Source organism: Branchiostoma lanceolatum, chromosome 1 (assembly GCF_035083965.1).
Source record: "Branchiostoma lanceolatum isolate klBraLanc5 chromosome 1, klBraLanc5.hap2, whole genome shotgun sequence".
NCBI lineage: Eukaryota > Metazoa > Chordata > Leptocardii > Amphioxiformes > Branchiostomatidae > Branchiostoma > Branchiostoma lanceolatum.
This window is the reverse complement of record NC_089722.1, coordinates 789757-810876: the sequence shown is the minus strand read 5'-3', so window position 1 is coordinate 810876 and position 21120 is coordinate 789757. Positions and strand designations below refer to the sequence as shown.

Genomic DNA, 21120 nt, shown 5'->3' with positions numbered 1-21120 from the left:
GCGGACCACAAAAGACCTCTAGGTAAGATCGTGCGTAGTGTGATAACGTAACGTAACGTCTCGAGGGTTTGCTATCGTTTTATATAATGATCATATTTGATAGGACATTAAATAGAGCATTGGTTCCTAGGGGGGCAAGTATATACTACTAGTAGTGCACATAGAGCATAAATATCTATTATATTTATATGTTTCTACATTCATAATTTAAGGCTTTAAGAGAAGTGGCTATTGAGATGTCCCTTGTCAGTGTGTTATGTAATTCTAGTTTAAACCAGATGCATCAGTTATCTAAGTAAAGAACATTTTTGCACGCCCACTTTGCTATGAAGCTTTAGGAACATAGGATCTAGGGTTTAGAAAAATGGTATCCTCCGTAAAACGTACATGTGTGCTTGATAGTCATGGGATATTAACCCATTCTAAGACGACGACAGTGCATTCCTTACAAGACAGCTTATTCAAGATAAATATTCTTTTAAAGATCGTCAAAATCATACATTAGATAGATGCATGCTGATTGGAAAGTATCCAGCACAAATAATATTTCTTGTCTTAATCGCAAAAAAAAGTAGAAAGCAACGTGAAAATAAATTAGCACGACTTAGCTAGCTTGTGAATGTGAATATGTCGCCTTATGTACTCTATAAACACTTATTTCCCTTACAATAAGGGAATAATGATAAGATTTCCCTTATATTTCGTCCATAACTTAGATGTAATTCTTTTCATGTCAGTACCAGGTGTACTTGACGTGCAGGTGTGCTACTGTGATATTCTCCAAGCAAACACTAGGCTCCGGCTTGTTTGTGACATTTTCAACAAAATAGAAAGCCTTAAATTAATAAAACGCCCAAGGACGTCATAAAACTAGCCGAACCTTACCTCTGCTTGGAGAGTACGGCTGCGCGTGCTTCTCGATACCACGCATGCGCATGCGCGATTGAAAAAGCCGTTCCATGCTCCAGGCGCTAGGCCAGGTGGATCAAAGGTAGTGAAACGACATCAAAGAGCTCACCGCTGCGTAGACATAACTGCGACGGTAACGTTCGCACGTACACACGTGTACTGGCATAGCTGACCATCTCCTGTTGGTAAATGGCATTCAGACATAGGAAAATTCAGGTGTTATCCGTAATATTAGTGCGGTAGGTTTTGAGTAACAACTATTGTTACCGCCGTGAAAAGGGAGGTATTGTTTGAGGATCGCTTGTCGTTTTCATTATTAGGACATAAGACAACAACAGCTAATACGTCTTCCGAGGGCCATCTCCAAAGCAAAAAAAAGCTGTGACAATAATTTCTGTTGATTTTGACATTAAAATTGTTCATTTGATCCCCAAAATGAAATAAGATTATTTAAATGGTTTTAGCCGTTTAGACTCATGTTAAAGCAGGACAAGGAGATATATATTTAATAAAACTCTTCTGACTTGATTTTCTTAATCGCATATGTTCGTTAAGTGTATATAGTAAGCGCCAACAAGAGAGAATAGATCATGTATATTGAAAATGCTTTTAAAACGGCCGCAGCATCTTCAGCTTCCTAGTAGGTCGAAAGTCAAATGAAGTTCGTTTCATCCCTGCTTTGATGTTTAGCATCGTTACTTCTTCCACAATCCTGTGAGTGACTTAAGTCTTCCAATATCCGGACACAAGAAGCTAATTTAAAGACACAGACGTATAGGAAATTGGCCCTGACGCTCATCTTCTTCCTATGACGCAACAATCGTCGTTTGCACAGGCGCCTTGCCACTTGTCTCGATACTTAAACAGAGATTGCATCTTTCTTACTAATGGGGTTGAAACCTTTTTCCTCTTCTTCTTAAAAGCCTTTGAAAGACAGCCGTTTAAGAAATATTTGAAAGAGGTTGGTGACGTCTTCTTTAAGTGACAGTCACTTTCATTTAGTGACTCAAAGACTCTTCAGTCTTAAAGACGTCACATCCCGTCCTCTTAAAATCTTAGTCCAATAAAAATCTTATCAATGAAGATCCAACGTTATGCCTAACAGATAGTCACTTTCCTTTAAAGCTTTCAAATTGTTAAGATCCCTTGCCAATTTCGCAAGCTCTCTGTAACAGTATAGAAAATTTATATGAAAAAGATATGATAGGGCGTATATACCGATATTGTTCTTATCAGTAGTCGCTTAAAGAAATATTCTTTTGTGTGACATTATAAAGAATGATAAGGCTTGCGATATGATAGAAGCCTCGGAAATCGTTTGATCAATTGCTATAGCTGATTAGTAGGGTCGTGTGGCGTAACGGCAGGGTTTTCGGCCCAGAACCCAAGGGTCCCGGGTTCGAATCCCCTGACGCCACCGATCTTGTGCCCTTGGGAAAAAGGCACTTTACAAGACTTTCCCCACTCCACCCAAGATTAAAAAACGGGCGCATTATGTGTGTGGGTCACGGCACCAGCAATAGCTGCCTGTGTCCCACGTGTATTGCACTGTTGCAATTCCAATAATATCAAAAAATACAAAATCCAAATTACTTTTAGATCCGGAGAATTCTGGTGAATTGTTGTAAATGAAAAGGTGAGAAAAATCATCATGTCGGATACTTCGTGCAGAGTCTAGTACGGAGCTTCCAATTTAACATTCGTGTATATTGTAAAGATAGAAGACGCCGACAGACAAATAAAGAGACTAATTTCTAGGCCAACTAATTTTAGAGCCATGATAACAGTCGTTCCGGAAATAAAATTCTACCGGATGAATAATAGATATCAAAGGAGATCCATTAAAAATATCTATTATTAGACGCTTTTTGTTGGTATAATAAGCATAGTCTGCATCCTAGATTTTGAATGATATTTCAAATTAATACATTTTTACTAACGCTAAAAAGACATGCCAGACACGGAATCATTATCTGGTAGGCACGCCACCTTTTACAAGGCACAGAAGTTATTGTGGAAGTATTACAATTTTCTCCAAATCAAGAATTGGGAATCACTAATCTTTACCGGCCCTCTAGTCTTCTTTAGGTGAATATTATTGTGTTGCAGTTTTCGTAGTGTTATGCACGAATACAGATTAATTTTCATGATATGTTCTTAGGGATAAATACTATGTACAATGGACTAGCTAGCTTTCATCCGTGAATAGTTTCATAAGGTTGGTCAGTCACAAAGACTCTTTTTACACAACCAAGAGATTTATTCCACCGACGTTCCGGTGACCATCTGTCACCTTATTCAGCTTTTTCATAATCATTTTGACCTTTTTAGCCGCAGCAAAAGCAAAAGAAGCATAACGATAAGACAAAATATCGTACTTCTTAAAACTCTTTCCTTGCGACTACATCCAAGCCAACATTAAACAACAGTCGGCGAAGCAAAACTGCGCACTGCGTTCTGCGCACCTGTGATTATTGCCTGAAGATTCTTGGAATTCGCTGTCAAGCGTGAAACAGTTCTAAAGCCTGATTGGTCAGAAATGTTGCTGACTGACAGCTGAAGATACTTTCGACCAATGACGTCAATTGTTCCAGTCATGCTCTGTCAGGCATGTAACCTAGATGCATATATATACCTGTTGCATTTGCATGACAAGGCGTTATACAAGGAGAACCTTTCTCACATGTGTTCACTTCTCATCCGACATAGCAGGCAACATGAAGCGCGCCTGGCCCCAACACCTTGTGGCGAGGAAGCTGGCAGCCGACGCCGCGACCATCGGCCGTGCGGGCGGGGAGAGGGCCACCTTCCCGCCGCCTAGCACGGCCCCTGCGCCCGGCGACCACGTGGGGACCGGCCCGACGGCTCAGCCCTGCACGGCCCGGCCGTTCGAAGACATGCCCGGGCCGAAAGGGCTGCCGCTAATTGGATCACTGTTGGATTACACCCCTCTAGGCAAGTTTGGGGCTTTGTTTTCTTTCTTGATGTTTTTGTTGTTGTTGTTGTATTGTAACACTACACTGTAAATGCATTTAAGTTCGGGTTGGTTTTTATTTCGCGGTAGGGAGAAAATTGAGTGTTCGCGGTGGTTTTAAGTTCGCGTTTGTCACAATAGTAGTCCAGGGGGTAGGAGGGCAAGAAATGTTCACGGCGAAGAGCTTACCGCGAAAACCGCGAACATAAAACCACTGCGAACATTTCTGCATTTGCAGTATATCTAACACAACAGGCTCGAGGTACCAGCGCCTGTCGCGATGTTTCTGATCGGCAATAAAGCGGCGGTCTTATAAAGATTGTTGAGAAATGTCTCAGAATTAGACGTTAGATCTTATCACAAGTGACCAGAGAAGGAAGCAATCAAATGGATGAATGATCACATTAAGTGCTTGGTTCTTCGTCTCCTGGATTTTATCTTTTATTGTTATCTGTATTTGTTAAAGATAGATGATGCCCGAACACCTGTGTTGCATGGATGTTGAACCATGCATTGATTTATGAGTCTAACAAGCAACCGTTGCAGTGACACCAGTGAATCAGGAGCCGCCTTAACAACATCTTAGCCTTCTGGGGGCTCCTTCCTTTCTGTATTGGTGTCTTGTTCTTGTTCACTAGGTCAAAATTTCACTTCCCGTCAGAACAAAGTAGCCTCCACCAGGCCCTCTTTCGAGCGTATAAATCGTAGAATTCGGCAGAAAAAGGAACAATTAGCCAGTAGAGTCAGTCCACGGTAAAGATCACATTTCGCCCGTTTAGGCCTTTAAATGAAACCCTGGCAAATATTCTCCCTACAGCCGGCGTAGTTAGTCTGGTAGAGACTAAGAACAAAGTAGCACACGTGAAATGGCACAGAAAAATGTTCAAAGAAAGAACTCTCTATCGTGTTGGCGTAGTGGCTAGTGTGTTTGGCACAGAACCCAGAGGTCCTGGGTCCAAATCCCCTGTTATACCTCCGATGTTGTGCCCTGCTTAGAAAAGGCAATTTACACGACTTTCCTCATTTCACCCTGGTGTAAAAGCGAGACTTCAGTTGTGGAGGTAAAAGGCGTTGGAAGGAGAGGGATGGGCTCCGCCTTCCAATGCCGTGCCCTGGACACAGTGGATAACAACCCACTGCCCCACGGCCTCAAAAAGGCTATGAGATCCCAGGACTGCCTTATTCTTGTATCTTCACCTTTACATCCATTATGACTTGAAACAAGCCAGGGGCTGCGTTACGATGTAAAATATAGTCCTTTGTCTTCAAAAACTGTCATCTTTAATTTGATGCATTCTTTAGTCTCTGAGGGTCATTTGTACTGTGAAAATGTATTTGATTTCTAACTGCAAAGAAATCTTCAAAATGGCAACCCAACCAGTTTTAGTGCGTTCCTCGGCTGAGTTGGCGTACCGATCAAGTTTGGCCATTTTTAAAACCATGTAGCCACGGTTGGTTTGCAGTTCTAAATCAAAGAAAATCTCACATTACTTGAAAGCAAATGACCCACTTGGCTAAAGAATGAATCGAATTGAAACCTGATAACATTTGAAGGCAAACGCCTTCTTTTCGCATCGTAACGCAGCCCTGGGCTTGTTTCAAGTCGCGCTGGATGAGGAGTTCTATCTTTAGATAAAATATGTTTCTGTGCCATTTCACCTGTGGCCTGGAGTCCAATCTTAGCTTCAGTTCGCCGCTCCTAACGTCGCTACCGCCAACGTGAAAAAGCCTGGAGTTCAGCTTTGTTAGGGACCTGTCACACTTGTGCGTATATTCAAGTGTGTATGAGGCGCGCATCAACATTTCTTTGGTTTAACCCTATCCAGACTGGGCTTTTTTGGTATATCTGGGACTGGGGGGGGGGGCTGATTCGGCCCCCCCTCATAATTCCCGAACAGTATGATGTATCATTTCCAAATTTGCAGGGAGTGATATTCACGTCAAGTTTTATAATTCCTGTAATTTTGGTGACGTTATGACGTCATATGACGTAATTATGACGTCATCGATGTGATTTTATTGGCTAAATAGGGAATTCCCGTAATATCTAAAGGAATGAAACAAAAAGGTTTGTATTATTCATTTTAAGGTATGCAAAGACATACAACGTCAATGGTAGGTACGTTGACGTCAAAATGACGTCATAGAATGGCGCCATGTGTTGTTAGTGATCCCTTGGGATCCGCCATCTTGGATCGGCCATTTTGAAATTTTTAAAAATCCTTTTTTTCCACTTATGACCCCAAAGGACGCTGAAAATAGACTATAAACGTTAATCTAAATGTTTCTGATAAAGAAAATGTCAGGTATTGACGATTTTAAGGGCGAAAAAGCCTGCTGATACCTGAAATAGTGATATAGTCCGCCATCTTGGATTTTGGCTGATTACGTCATCAAATTAGCATAAATTAGGAAAATTAGATTAGGAAAGTTACATCTAATTACATGTTATGTTTTACATGACGGAAAACTAGTGTAGTAGTGCAAGAAAACCCGAGAAATATCATTGTTTTCAAAATATTAATGATTTTTGCATAAAATGCCAGTCAGAAACCCGTTGCCATGGCAACATGAAAAAATGATAAACTTAAACCATTATCATAAAATTATTTCCAACAAAATTTTAGGAAAAGTCACCAAGTTTGGTTGTCCTAGCATACATCGTTCGGCAGTAATACGATGTCAAAGTTGGCGCGGGCACTTTTAGCCCCCCCCCCCAGTCTGGATAGGGTTAAGTAAAGTTTGAAGGGAATATGTTGTTTTTCACTTTGACCTACCGCTGTGCAGCCTAGCATCGAACCAAAGAAATTACTTCTTCAGCTGCAAACTTAACCTAAACCAAAAACATGTTCAAACGCAACTCCTGCGGACTTGTATATACGCACAGGTGTGACAGGGCCCTTAGCTTTGGTCCACTACTTACCGCGACCAAGATGGTCTGCCCGGAGACCCCCAACCGCCCACGTTTTCGGCGCCTGTGAATTCATTGTACACCAAGGAGTCCAATGCCACATGGACCACTTCTGGACACTGAACTGAGACAGTTTCTCTTCCTAAGTCAGAAACATCAAGCTCACACAAGCTTGACTAGCTGACTCAATAGGCGAGGTAGGGGTTACAGAGCCTGACCGCCGGGGAATACTGTAATTCACTTTATTTTCACGGTAGCAAAATTTCACGATGTAAGGAAATGGACATTTTCCCTGAACTTTAACTTCATGGTGGCGGCAAGTGATTTACAGAACTGTTGTACGAATCATGAATAGCAATAACAGTTTTGTTTCACGGTGATGATAAGTTCACGGTACAGAGGTGGCCGTGAAAACAGTGAACATAAAGTTACAGTGAAAGTAACAGATTTATTAGCGCGGAATGGTTTGATTCACGCACACCGGGAAGGACCCCTACTCTTTTTTATAAGTGTGGCGGGTTCTAGTAAGAACGCACTCGCTGTATGGCTGTCCTAAAAACACGGGATCCCGGGACTTCCATTTAACATCATTTCCGAAGGACGTCCCTAACCGAACTATCTGAGTAAAGTGAGGAAAGTCGTGTTAAGTGCCTTTCCCAAGAGCACTTGATCGACCACATAACGTGATGATGGGAGTCTAATTTGACGAGTTAGCCAAGTAAGTGCAAGGCCATATGGACCACTTCTGGACACTGAACTAGCACTCACTTCTCTCTAAGTCACTCAAATAGGGAAAAACCCTACTCTTTTCTATAAGTGTGGCGGGTTCTTAAAGGTACTCGATGTATGGCTCTCCTAAAACGCGGGGACTCCAGTTAACATCATATCCGAAGGACGTCCCTAACCGAACCACCTGAGTGAAGTGAGGAAAGTCGTGTTAAGTGCCTTCCAAAGAGCACATGATCGGCGACATAACAGGATCATAGGAGTCTAATCTAACGAGTTAGCCAAGTAAGTGCAGGGCCATCGAAATCACTTTTGGGAACTGAACCAGCACTCACTGAGGCAGAATCTCTTCTCTCTAAGCCAGGTTTAATCCACTCAAACCGGGAATGACCCCTACTCTTATTTATTAATTATCTATAAGTGTGGTGGGTTCTTAAACGTGCTCGATGTACGGCTCTCCTAAAATATCTACAAGGGGCCTCCAGTTAAAGTCCTATTGGAGGAACGTCGCTAACCGAAGCTAGGTACTTATTGTCACTTGAGTGAAGTGAGGAAGGTCGTGTGAAGTGCCTTTTTCCAAGTGCACAAGATCGGTGACATGACAGGATTCGAGAACTCACTCACACCGGGAAGGACCCCTACTCTTTTCTATAAGTGTGGCGAGTTCTTAAACGTGCTCGATGTATGGCTCTCCTCGAACACGGGGCCTCCGGTTAAAGTCCTATCGGAGGGACGTTCCTAACCGAAGCACCTGAGTGAAGTGAGGAAAGTCGTGTTTAGTGCCTTTCCCAAGAGCACAAGATCGGCGACATTACAGGATTCGAACCTGGGACCTCTGGATTCTGGGCCAAACACCCTGCCGTTACTCGTATACGCCACACGACCCATCAATATAGAATTGAACGACTACTCTTTTTCTACTACTACTAATTTAGAAAGTGAAATGGACTCTTCTACGTACATACAAAGCTTTAAAAGTCTTGAAATTGATGACCGGCTGTGATTTTTGTGTTGTCAATGCACCCCAAGGACATGAAGAATTGCATAGTAGATATCCTTTTTTCGTCCACTCTTAGGATTAACTTTTGACATGTCCATTCAGCCTAAGAAATGCCAGTAAAATGTTCTTTTGAGACAATTGATCTTAACGTTTTTTTTAACCTTCCACGCTAAAGGACTCGCAGGCGCAAAACAAACTTAAAGACGCTGACAGACATGTAGACAAGCCTTAGGGACAGTGACGGTGTTTCCGAATGACTATGATGTGATGGCCATCTAAATATGTACCTTCTAAATGTCCTTTATGCGGCTTTTGACATGTGTTTTTTAATCCTTCAAAAGTTGCAGTGCCATGGATTTTCTTTGATATCTCTTAGGTAATTCGGAAGTTTGTTTGGTTTCAAACGTCGTCAAAAACATAAAGAATTTTGGCCAGCTACTTTATCTGCATTATCAATGCATTGCGGATAGAAGGAGTTTTTGATACGGTCCTAAAATAGCCTTTTCATCTGATCGGAATGCTTACCTTTCATCTTCGTTTGAAATAAATTCATTCAGCCTAAGGATTCCCCGTCAACATTGTTTGAACATCTTTGCACGACTGAAAAGCTAAATCATCTTGAGGATTCCGACCAGTTAGGTTTTCTGTCTCATGAATGTATCGAGGAACACGGCAGTTACGTAGCGTGCGACAATCGCTGGATTGTTGGTCAATGTTGCATCAAAGTCACGTGCGTTGGATACGAACCATGTATCTTGACCAACCGACCTATAAAGAAACTATTTCATCATAAATATACTGTATATATATATATGAACCCTAGAATGACAGAAATGACTATTAACCAGTTACTACTTATATTTGCCTGTTTCAAATATTCATAAATGCAATTTTTATATCTTTTTCAAGCGGATTGTTCGTTATTGTAACAGTTGCATTCCTTACTACCCGTATGATATCTGTAATTTTATTACATGTGTTCATCAATAACATGTCCCAGAAATATAGGGTAGTTGTACGCATTCGGACTGCAGTGCACATGCGCAGACTAAATGTCCAGAATCTAGGTATCTGGAACAGCCGTAAGAAAGAATCATTATAACTCCTCTGATGCGCCCTGAAACAGTATTTTTATTTGATCGAAATATTCGCCTTTCATGTTTACCACGTACCAGATCCATGTAGCCTAAGGATTTTCCCTAGAATTCTTTAAGAAGAGCTTTTGATGACTTGAAATTTGGTTATCTTTAGAATTTAGGTCAATCTTATCCGGTCAGCGACCCGTTCTGTGTTACTAATACATTGTATCGACATCGGGTTAGAGTATATATATGGCCTCCTTCGGTCAGTATTGACCATGGTAAAATCCTAATTCACAACAGCCCTACAGCATCGGCTATGGCTATTAAAACAGCCCTATACGCACGAGAATGGCAGTCTCTGCCACAAAAATCACATCTGTAAGCGGACTCAGTTCTGTTGCAAAGCTCTTTTCTGTGGATCCGCTTTTCTTCTGCACTGTGAATCAGTCTGGCTTATCCTAATTTGAGCTGTCTGGACAGTGTGCATCTCCACCTGGAACGGTCACTTGCAAGGTCCTCCCTGTGCTCCGTAGAGTGTTCGGCTCAGAATCGAGAGGTACTAGGTTAGAACCCTTGATAGACCCCGAAAATATAGGTACATTTATTGCATTGCACGAATTTTCTCACTTCACTCTGGTGAACATGAGTATTTATTAGCTTCTGCCAAGGGCGTTACTTGGATAATAAGTTAGATGGAGATCCCCTGTTTGACGAGAGCAACACCTCGAGCACATTAATGCTACAACCAATAATGCTCGAAAAAAGCCTTTGATTCATGAAGTCGGAATTTTTACCCTTTATGTTGACTTCCAACAGGTCCTTTCAGCTTGAAGAAGCTTCACAAGTCCTTCTTCGAGCGCTACAGGCAGTTTGGGAAGATCTCTAAGGAGACCATCGGAAACAAGTGCTTCGTGAGTGTCTACGATCCCAGCGACATCGAGACCCTGTTCCGTACCGAGGGCCCCAATCCCAGCTGGATGCAGCTCATGGCGCTGGGGGAGGTTCGCAAGAGACTGGGGAAATCCCTGGGGATGATCAACGAGTGAGTGTTTTGTTGTTGTCGTTATCTCCATGAAAAATGGAGATATTGTTTGGGTGTGTCTGTCTGTTTGTCTGTCTGTCTGTCTGTTTATCTGTTTGTGTTTCCGGACCACTCTAGTCAGCATAACTCAAGAGCCTCTTGATGGATTATGATGATATTTGGTATGTGGGCGGGTGATGTAAAGCCGAAAATCAAGATCGATTTTGGGCCTCCTGTTATGTGACCTTGGTACTGCAGCAGAACTTCAATTTTTCTATCTTTTGACCTGGACGTGCTGTGGTCTTGATTTTTGGGTGGTAGATAGCTTGTTGTTGTTGTTACCTTCGCCGAGAGGGTTATGCTGTCAGTTACGCCATGGTGGGGTCGGTTTGCATTTTTGCATGGGATGAAATCATTATGAACTCTAACTTACAGTCCTGAGTTTCGGTCAAAATTCAAGATCCCAGAGCTCGATTTGAGTTTTTGGGGAGTAACATATTTTAGGCGTTTCGCAACGTTCTGTTTGCATTTCTACGTTTAGACGAAGGTGGGCGGGGGGTATGGTATCGGTATAGCTACAGTAGGCGCGTAAAACTAAAAGATCACCATGTAGCTTATTTTTGTGCCGATTATGAGCACTTTTGATTAAAAATTCGCACGCAAATGTGGTAAACAGTGGCATTAAATGTCAATTTCATAAATATTACAGCAACTAGAATATTTCCAGTTTTCAAGCCTCATAAAATGCTCTGGGTGCCTTTAAAAATCACAACTGCAGCTTTGAAATTGTACATTATACATTATCATTTTTCCTTTCTTCAGAACGGGAGAGAAATGGAGGCGGCTACGCTACGCGGCGCAGTCCAAGCTTCTCAAGCCGCAGAACGTTTGCAGTTTCGTCCCCGTCTTGGACGACATCTCACGAGACTTGGTGGAGAAAGTGCGTGTGGGGAGATCCTCCACATCGAAACTCTCCATAGACATGGACGCAGAACTCCGGAGGTGGTCACTGGAGTGTAAGTATAAGATCATACAAAAAAGGAATATTTGGTGTATAGGAGATTCTTTTTACACAACCAGGTTATCTCACCTGCTAACGTTTCGGTGTCTGTCAGACACCTTCCTCAGAGCTTCTGACTGGAGTTATGCTTCTCAACGCTATAAGTAGCCGATGTAGGTGGCGCTTTTTTGGTGAGAACACTGTCCCAAACGTGGATAAGTTTGTATCCAACCTCGTCTCGGTTCATCACTGGTGCTGTCTTTCTTAGCCACGTTTGGGACAGTGTTCTCACCGCAAAATCACCACCTACACCGGCTACTTATAGGGTCGATAAGGAGTACGCCAGTCAGAAGCTCTGAAGAAGGTGTCTGACAGACACTTAAACGTCAGCAGGTGAGATTACCTGGTTGTGTAAAAAGAATCCCCTATACCCTATATTCTACGAATCTGATGAAATTATTTTCGGAAGGGAAAATTTGGTTTGAGACATAGATGTTGAGGCAGTATTTTGCGACGACCATGTCCTTAAAAGGTATGAAGAAAGTTATGCTACATCTGTATCTGTATCTGTATAGCCGGTATAACCGCCCTTCGGCGTAACACACCAGCTTCGCAGGCACGCGGAACGGCAGCAGCTGGTTATATTACACTGAAAGGCCTGTCACACATCTAACTTTTGCACATCTGACTGCAATCGTTCTTTGAAGCTATTTAGTGAACCATGAACCATAAAAAGCTCCTGTTCTTCATTTTCCTGACACCTGTACGCTTGTAGATATCATAGAGATCCATCCAAAGATTCTTGAGGTACGTCGTCCTAGTCTCCAAGCAGATCTACGGGTTGGCAAAGACCGTATCCAACAGGCAGAAGGAGTTTTTATAGCCAACCCAAGTCTCATAGCCAACCCATGAGACTTGGGTTGGCTATAAAAACTCCTTCTGCCTGTTGGATACGGTCTTTGCCAACCCGTAGATCTGCTTGGAGACTACGTCGTCCACAAACAAACAAATAAGCAAATTCAAACAAATTTTACTTTCTTGGCGAAGGTGTGGGAGATATGTAGGTCCCACGTTTTTTTGCTGCTATCTGAGTGCTGATCTCGCAAAGCTTTTGTCAGTTTTGAACCAAAGAAAAGCTTGGAGATACAAACCGTACCGTACGAGTGATGTCATCGTCATGGATAATGACTGGCGTTACATGTACAGATAACAGGCTATGCACGTCATAGTGACGTAATAGTGGCGTCATAGTGACGTCATAGTGGTGAGTCGGAGATGCCTACCCTTCCCACGTGCACGCGCCATCGTGAGTTGGAGATGGCGCTAAATAAATGCATTATTGTTTAAATACCATCTGGTAACACTTCAACACGTCAGGCAGTTTAATGGTGCTTAATTGCCGGACCTACGTCACTAGTCATGACGAAAGAAAGGGGAATTCAAACCTGTAGTCAACGTTAATGTCGCCGTCTTAGGTACTTGACGCGTAAGAGCCCAGTCATTAGCGCAACCAAAGGCACAGAACGCTAGCGTGCTGAAAGGTGCTGCAAACATAACGAAATCTTCAACCTCTGGAGGACCCCCTTTAAGTTCGCTAACACACATTAAACGCAATCGTACTGACACATCGTAGACGTCACCCGGTAAACTCGTGATTATTTCTTTGACGTATGACACAGCAGCCTGGTAGGCAATACCTGACTCTTCTGAACCCCAGCTCTTGCTGATACAAAAGTCCAACACCCCCATCCCTAACGAAGCAAGTATCTGCGTTGCCTTTTTGTACGAAAATCAAGACGACAGCAGTAGAATGATGATAAACGGTTACCTTTTTCGCCATACATACATACAATGTACTTTTCTCTTGCCCAGATTCCATATCTGTCCACCTAGGCCAATACATTCATAACGCTATGCAATAAAGAAACTGTACTATTCCTAGATGGGATTTGACGAATGTAAAGACGCCAAGTAGCCCAGAAATACGTTAGTATGATGTTTACAATAGTTCTGTTTAGTTATCACAGTAGGTTTCAGTCGATATAATAACGCAGCAATTAGAATCGTTGAAAAATTGACCTAAATTGTAAATTATGCTGTCTCATATCTGTACATTGCCATACATTGTCACCGATGCGATTGTTGAGCAATGAAATCATCCAATTCATACAATATATATGAAACATTTACGCGTGGAAGAGAATGAAGATTTACATTGTCTATTTTGCTCCATTTTGCAGCTGTGGTGTCGGCCACCCTGGGCATACGACTCGGCTGTTTACAGACGGATCGACAAACTCCGGACAAAGACACCGAAGACATGCTGGAGAGCAGTGACGCCTTCTTGGAGACGTGGTCGACTCTGGAACTCGGACTTCCTCTCTACATGCTGTACCCAACCAAGACGTGGAGAAAGTTTCTTCGCGCCAACGAACAGTGGCTGAGGTATTTTATATAGGATATAAATGTGTTTAACTCAGTCACTATTCCTATTGCAATAAACTGGCCAAAGTAGTAGTAGTCCAATGTGTTCTGCTGCTGCAGTGGTCAGAACATTCCGCGGCCGCAATCAGGCCAAATTACACTAATTAAAGTAATTAGCTTGCATTTCAAACTCTTCATCCATCAGTAAAGCTGACTCTGGACGCTTTTCCTTTAAGCATGATTTACTGAAAATAATGTCGTCTCGTTTCTCGCATTATGTTGACCGTATACAGTTTGATGAGTGTTGGTGAGAGGACTCGCATGACGAGATCTTCCGATTCAATTCACTGTAGATGTGTTCTTACAAATGTTTGGAATGTTAATATGCCGAATTTCCGAAAAAAGATAAATAACGATAAGAATAAGCAAAAAGCTTTAAAAGAGAGGTGTAGATTTAGATCTGTTGTTACAGTTTGCAGGTACAATTAACATGTTTAAAGTCATTGGATGATAAAAAAGAACTGATTCAATGGTGTATGTGACGGTAGTATCATTTTTGTAATGCACTGCGATGACGTTTGGAAAGAAAACTCGCATGCAATGAAAAGTCACAGGTAAAATACAAAGGAGTTTTCGAATGATGAGATGACGTAATTGATTTCAGTGCGGCCGGTCGGATGATTGATAGGTCGTTGGACCGAAACGACAGTCAACGAGATCCTTTACAGCCGGAAGTGACGTTGCTGGAACACATTGTGACCCGGAAGGAGTTAACTCCGGACGACATTGTCATGATCATCACCGAGCTGATCTTTGCCGGGATCGAAACGGTAAGTGAAAGGAGATTCTGGAGAAACAAAAAATTGAGAATCGTTATGCAAAGTATTTTTTTTTGCTGTTATTCAACACAAGGGTTTGACTTAACGAATTGTTGACCGTGTCGACCGTTCTTCATAAAACAATTGACCTGGTGATCATTGATGACGTCAGGCATGGGTCAAAGGTGTGCGGAAGTTGATACCTGCCACCGTCACTGTTGCCGAAATTAAGTGTACCAACAAAGAACACCCTGTATCAAAGTATTCGGACTTACCCAAAGTTCAAAAAGTTTCTGTGATTGAAATTTTGGGTCTAAAGTACAAATACTTGTGTTGGAAATTGCACTTTAACTACGATTGAGAATGACTTCTACCAACACATATGAACTTTGAAATGAACAAAGAACACATCGTACCAAAGTCCAAGTACGTTGGTTGATGAAGGTTAGACATCTAGGTAGTAAGATACGCCGAAATAGTTACTCAAGCAACTGGATAAGATTTTGAAACAGTCAGACGTTTCAGACAGCATCCAGTCACAGACGAAAGGCAGTGGATACTGTCTGGAACGTCTGACTGTTTCAAAATCTTATCCAGTTGCTTGAATTATTATTTTTGGCGTATCCAAGTACGTTGCTATCCTTACCGTGCAATCTAAACACTCTTTTACAGACAGCGGTTGCTATGACCTATAACTTTTACACGATGGCTAAGAATCAGGCTGTGCAGGAAAAGGCCAGAAGAGAAGTCAACGCGGTGGTGGGGGAGGGCGGCAAGATCACACAGGACGCCCTCAAGTCTCTGAAGTACATCAAGGCGTGCATAAAGGAAACCTTCAGGTAACGTCCGAGGTCTTTCATTTTTCTTTCATTTCTTAGAGCTTCCCGGGCTTTCACCATCCAGAACACCTCCAAAAAACCACATCTCACTAAAATCACAAAACCCACTAACCATTAAAAACGTGGGACTTTTCATCAGCCACTGCCTCCAAAGAAGAAGTCAAACCCCCTAGTAACGTTGTATGTAGAAATATCAGTTAGATGCATAGAATAGACATTCGTTACCATTGTTACCCTTTCTGCTGTTTGTACCCTTGCAAGTAGCCTACGGGCATGAATTTGCAAATAAAAGATGATTATCATTTCTGAGTAATACCTTCCTGCGTGCCTTTGTGCTCTGATGTCTATGCTTGAAGTTTACGTAAGATTCAAGTAGGAAAGACTTGGCTCTGAGAGTTGACTCCAATCTTTATTGTCGTGCAAAATGTTGTGCGGAGTGATCTATATACCAGCGCTGTGCTTAAGCCCCCGTCACAAATAAGAAATTCAGCTCGGCCGACGTGTTGGCGAGCTTCAAATGTGCATTTTCGGCCGAAGTACGGCCGACGTCCTGTCGATTACGCGGGCTTCGGGCGATTTTTAGAAATAAAAGTTGATCCAATATTGGCCTTTTACCAGGTTAGTCGATACTGACTTCGTCCATGTCCAAGAGATGGTACCATCTCATGGGGGATTTTTAGTTTTTAGTGTTCGACGGAGGTCGCTCGAGGTTTTCACTGGAAAATACGGTCGACGCTCGGGCGATTTTGATATTCGGCGAGCTTCGGGCGATCTACAAATTCGGCCGACGCTCGCATGAATTGTGACGCCGGCTTAAGCGTAAAGTAGTTCTGGTAAGGCCTCCTACAGTAGCTGGAATCATTCAGCCTGATGAGATCATGTAAACCGATACTGTAACAATTTCATTTGATACTTTGAAGTTTTTCTTTATGCCGACCTTGTTGATTGAACCGATGAATTTCTGATACTGATCTTTCATGTTGTCATGTAGGGTCCTTCCCGTATTCTCCATGAGAAATCGCATCCTGGATAAAGAGATCGTACTATCCGGATACAGAGTCCCTCCGAACGTGAGTGAAAGTGCTGATATGTTTTCAAATCATGTTGATTGCATTATTTGTATGTGCGCTAATTATACACTAATATCTATCTCTATCTATATAACTATCTACCCATATCTCTATGTGTCAATGTCTGCTATGTCTTTCTACCTATACATCTATCGATATGTTGGTGTGTGTTTGTGTGTGTGTGCATGTGTTTGTGTGTGTGTGTTCGTGTGTGTGTCTGTGTGTATGTGCATGTGTGTGTGTGTGTGCGTATGTGTGTGTGTGTGTGTGTGTGTATGTGTGTGTGTGTGTGTGTGTGTGTATGTGTGTGTGTGTGTGTGCGTGCGTGTGTTTGTGTGTGTGGTTGCGTATGTGTGTGTGGGGGGGTGTATGTGCAGGTGTGTGTGTGTTTGTGTGCATGTGTTCGTGTGTGTGTGTGGGGGGGGTGTATGTGTGTGTTAGTGTGTGTGCACGTGTAACCATATATACTTTCATGTTTAATTTTTTTTATAAATGACTTAACATAACCTTGGGATGATTACATGGACAATAAATAATAACAATGTTTTACCATTATCTTCCACCGCTAGGTTATCATCCGGGTACTTACTCACGTGACCGGCCAGCTCCCTGAGTACGTGGCGGAGCCTGACCGGTTCGTGCCCGAGCGATGGCTGAGGGATGACGTCACCATGCCGAAGCCACGAAGGGATGACGTCACCATGCCGAAGCCGCGAAGGGATGACGTCACCATGCCGAAGCCGCATCCCTTCGCCGTCAGACCCTTCGGCGTCGGCAGCAGGAGCTGCATCGGGCAGCGGCTGGCGGAGCAGGAGCTGGGCATACTCCTGGCGAAGGTGGGCACTACTAGACTAACGAGCTATCTGCCACCCAAAAATCAAGACCACAGCACGTCCAGGTCAAAAGATACAAAAATTGAATTTCCTTGAATTTCGGCTTCATAACACCCGCCCATATACCAAATATCATTGTAATCCATCAAGAGGCTCTTGAGATATGCTGACTGGAGTGGTGCGGAAACACAGACAGACAAACAGACATACAGAGTTACAAACAGACACACGGACACACCTAAAACTATATCTCCATTTTTCATGGAGATAAATATGCAGTAGTAGTGGGCAACATCAAGCCATCCGTACACCAAACGTATAAGGCTCGAATGAGCCAAGTACAGTGTAAGACATCTAAGACATTACACACTGTACTTGGCTCATTCGAGCCTTATATCATCGAGAAAGCCACACCAAGGCGAAACTAGTCTGGATGTGATGTGGGCTTGAATAAAGTCTTAAACAGAGACTATGCGGCTGCAGCAATTTTTTTCTGAAGATACGGTGTGAGTGTGTACGGTTGGCTTGAGGCTGCCCACTACTACTGCCACTAGGCCAAAAATAGCTACTCAAGCAACTGGATAAAATTTTGAAACAGTCTGACGTTTCAGATAGCATCCTCTATCTTTCGTCATTGAACTAGGTTTTATACCAAAACTCTTAATAGATATGTTAAGCTAACACAATTTCAGATTGTTCAATAGAATAGTCGGTTAAGACAAGGTTGTATGCTAATGTATCACTAGATTCGCCAACATTTAACGTCTATTTAAAATGATCCGCCGGGTCACATAAATTCGCCACTTCGAAAAACAGCGTGTTTGAGAGATCTCCCTCAGGAGTGCATTAAACTGGGGGACGTTGGGTTATGAGATCTGTTTGGACGTTTCCTTTCAGGTTGGCGGAATTATGTACCCTGGTGGAATTATGTTTAGTAGATATTCTGTGCATCTCTGCTATATTGTATCTGACCCTTACCTCTTCCCTCATGATCTCAATGAAAAGCGGCATGCGTGCCGATTTGAGCTTATCATGAATGAACAATGGTTCAAAGAAACAAATAAACAAACAAATCCTGTACTACTAAAGAAACCCCAAACCCAGTCATACCAGGAAGGAGTTTCCTTTTAACTTATTTTTAAAACAAAGCCAATGCGACTTTGAAGATTCAATTTCGAGATGTAAGGACATTGAAAGACGAGAAGTCACGAGATGTTACTCAGATTTATTCATCAATCTTTAGGGTGGTCCCTTCAGATAACATTGTAACTGATTTCCAAGGGAGCCCTTAAGATAAAGATCATAACGATGAAAAAAATGTTTATCCTAAGTTTTCTATTCCAACAGATGGTCCAGCAGTTCCATATCGAGTGTGATGGAGAGATGGAACAGACCTTCAACATCGCCAACAAACCGGACCTGTCCGGAACATTCAAGTTCACAGAAGTGTAAACTACAAGAAAACATTTCATTTCTGTGCTCCTTCAAAACAGTATTAAGTCTCAGAGTCGTTGCAGTGATCTTTCATAAACCTTATTTACTTGGAAATGGAAATTGTCAAGGCCTCATTCAGTGTTATTTTGTGTATATTTCGTAATGTCTCTTAGAAATGTATGTACCATTGCCGTTTAAGTATTATTTTAAGTTTTAAGTACTTATAACACTGCCTGTTTACTTTAATTGAGTACCTGTATCACTGCCATGTGACGTTTATATGATTTTAATGTTTTTACCCTGATTCTTTTTTAAAACTCAAACCAAGGTAAGATACAGGGCTTAAAGTATAAGTGTGTGATTAAGTATACGTTTCTGTTACTTTTGGTATGAAGTTTTTGTGGTTGGTTAAGATTTATTCTAAGATAAAGACATGTGTTTTAAAGCTGGGTACTTATCAAGAGCCTTTTTGTTAATAGATAAGTTGTCTTGCGATTTGTAGTTAAGACAAGATTCATTGTTTTCTTGAACCTTAGTGGCACTTGAGGCCTTACGATTATCGTACAGATAGACGAAAAAGAGATATAATATGTACTAATCTAGTTGAGTTTTAACAACCGCCAGTGTCTACGGGATTTAGTGATCTATGTGTGTTTATCTTTTTATCTATGTGCGCTTATCTTTTAATGTTGTGTATTAAGTACCCACAAGGCAACGGATTCGTATTGTATTATTTCAATTGTTTATATTCTTTCGTTGGTTATAAATAAATTTATTCAGTATATATCTTATGAACGGAAAACGCGAAGACACTGACGGAAAGAACTTATCATTTGTCATTATGGGGGAAAGAAAGACACATTCAATTTGGTTCTCTGTTTGGGGGAAGTAAAGGCACATTGGTACTCTGTTTGTCCAGGAAGCTAACGACACATCGGCTGAACCAATAGTAAGACACTTCAGATACGACAAGACACATTATGAGAGATGTAACAGAAGGCGACTTAAGTCAATGTAGCATACATTATCATATGATGGGTGGAGTCCATCTATTGGTTACTTGTTATGTAACTATGACTTAATCTAAACGTTATGTTCTTGTATTTAATGTTTCTTTTTGAGAATATTCATATCGGGTTAATAAAGACCATTCCATATGAATTATCTCTCATTACCGTTCACTTCTAACTAAAATATACACTTTGTTACCTGTTAGACTTTGTGTGAATCATGTACAGACGATGTGCCCTTCCCATGTAATAATTCTTTTGCGGTTGCATTCAAGTAGTATTGTAAACGTTAAATGGCCATAATACGGCTTGAAATATCCAAAAATCCGAGCCAACTGTTTAATGTTTTTTTTATTATTATTTACTTTACTAGGGATTAGTTCAATCAAATACTGGATTTGCATAAACTAAACAGTCAGCTGTCAAATGTTTGATACCTGTATTCATAATCTGTATCTGTATAGCCGGTATAACTGCCCTTCGGTGTAACACACCAGCCTCGCAGGCACGCGGCGCGGCAGCAGCTGGTTACATTACACTGAACGGCTTGTCACACCTAAATTTTGCACACCTGACTGCAATCGTTCTTTAAAGCTATTTAGTGAAGATGTTCCTAAAGTATTTGATGGCAACGAGTTCCATTCTACTATGGTTCTCGGGAAATACAAATTTTTGAACACATCAATCCTTGGTTGATAACTCTGGCACTTAAAGGCATGGTGGATGAATCTGAGATGCAATCTCCTCATGGCAGCGCTCTTCAGATGAAATCTGATGCATAGCCAACCACTGAGACACTAATGATCACTAATTAGAGGCCTTTTGCGACTTCAGCTAATTTCCGTTTCCTCACTTGAGCAGATGAGTTGATATCCAAGACGGCTTCGCCTTCTCTTTTCATCTCCTTTCAAGAGCGCGGGTCAGTAATCACGAATAATCTGTAAGTGCTGTCAACAAATAGCCTTCACCAGGCCTTCCTGTCATGGACAAAAAGGGTAATGATTTGCCAGGGGAGGCCATGTTTACCCCGATTTTATCTCATGATTTTCCAGAATAATGAAAGTTTATT

The 21120-nt window shown here is 41.9% G+C and overlaps 1 protein-coding gene across 2 annotated transcripts; it reads left to right on the top strand.

The window, feature by feature from the left end:
- The first annotated feature begins 3566 nt into the window (after positions 1-3566).
- Positions 3567-19832, top strand: LOC136428618 (probable cytochrome P450 49a1). 2 transcript variants are annotated; one of them, XM_066418278.1, is made up of 10 exons: positions 3567-3864; positions 10419-10644; positions 11446-11639; positions 13864-14068; positions 14712-14877; positions 15538-15704; positions 16696-16774; positions 17344-17456; positions 17517-17610; positions 18955-19832. In XM_066418278.1, the coding sequence occupies exons 1-10, from the start codon at positions 3627-3629 to the stop codon at positions 19057-19059; spliced, it is 1587 nt and encodes a 528-aa protein (XP_066274375.1). In that variant the 5' UTR covers positions 3567-3626; the 3' UTR covers positions 19060-19832. The 2 variants fall into 2 exon arrangements, with proteins under 2 accessions (XP_066274375.1, XP_066274366.1); XM_066418269.1 differs by having other exon boundaries at positions 3568-3864; positions 17344-17610.
- Positions 19833-21120: the final 1288 nt, after the last annotated feature.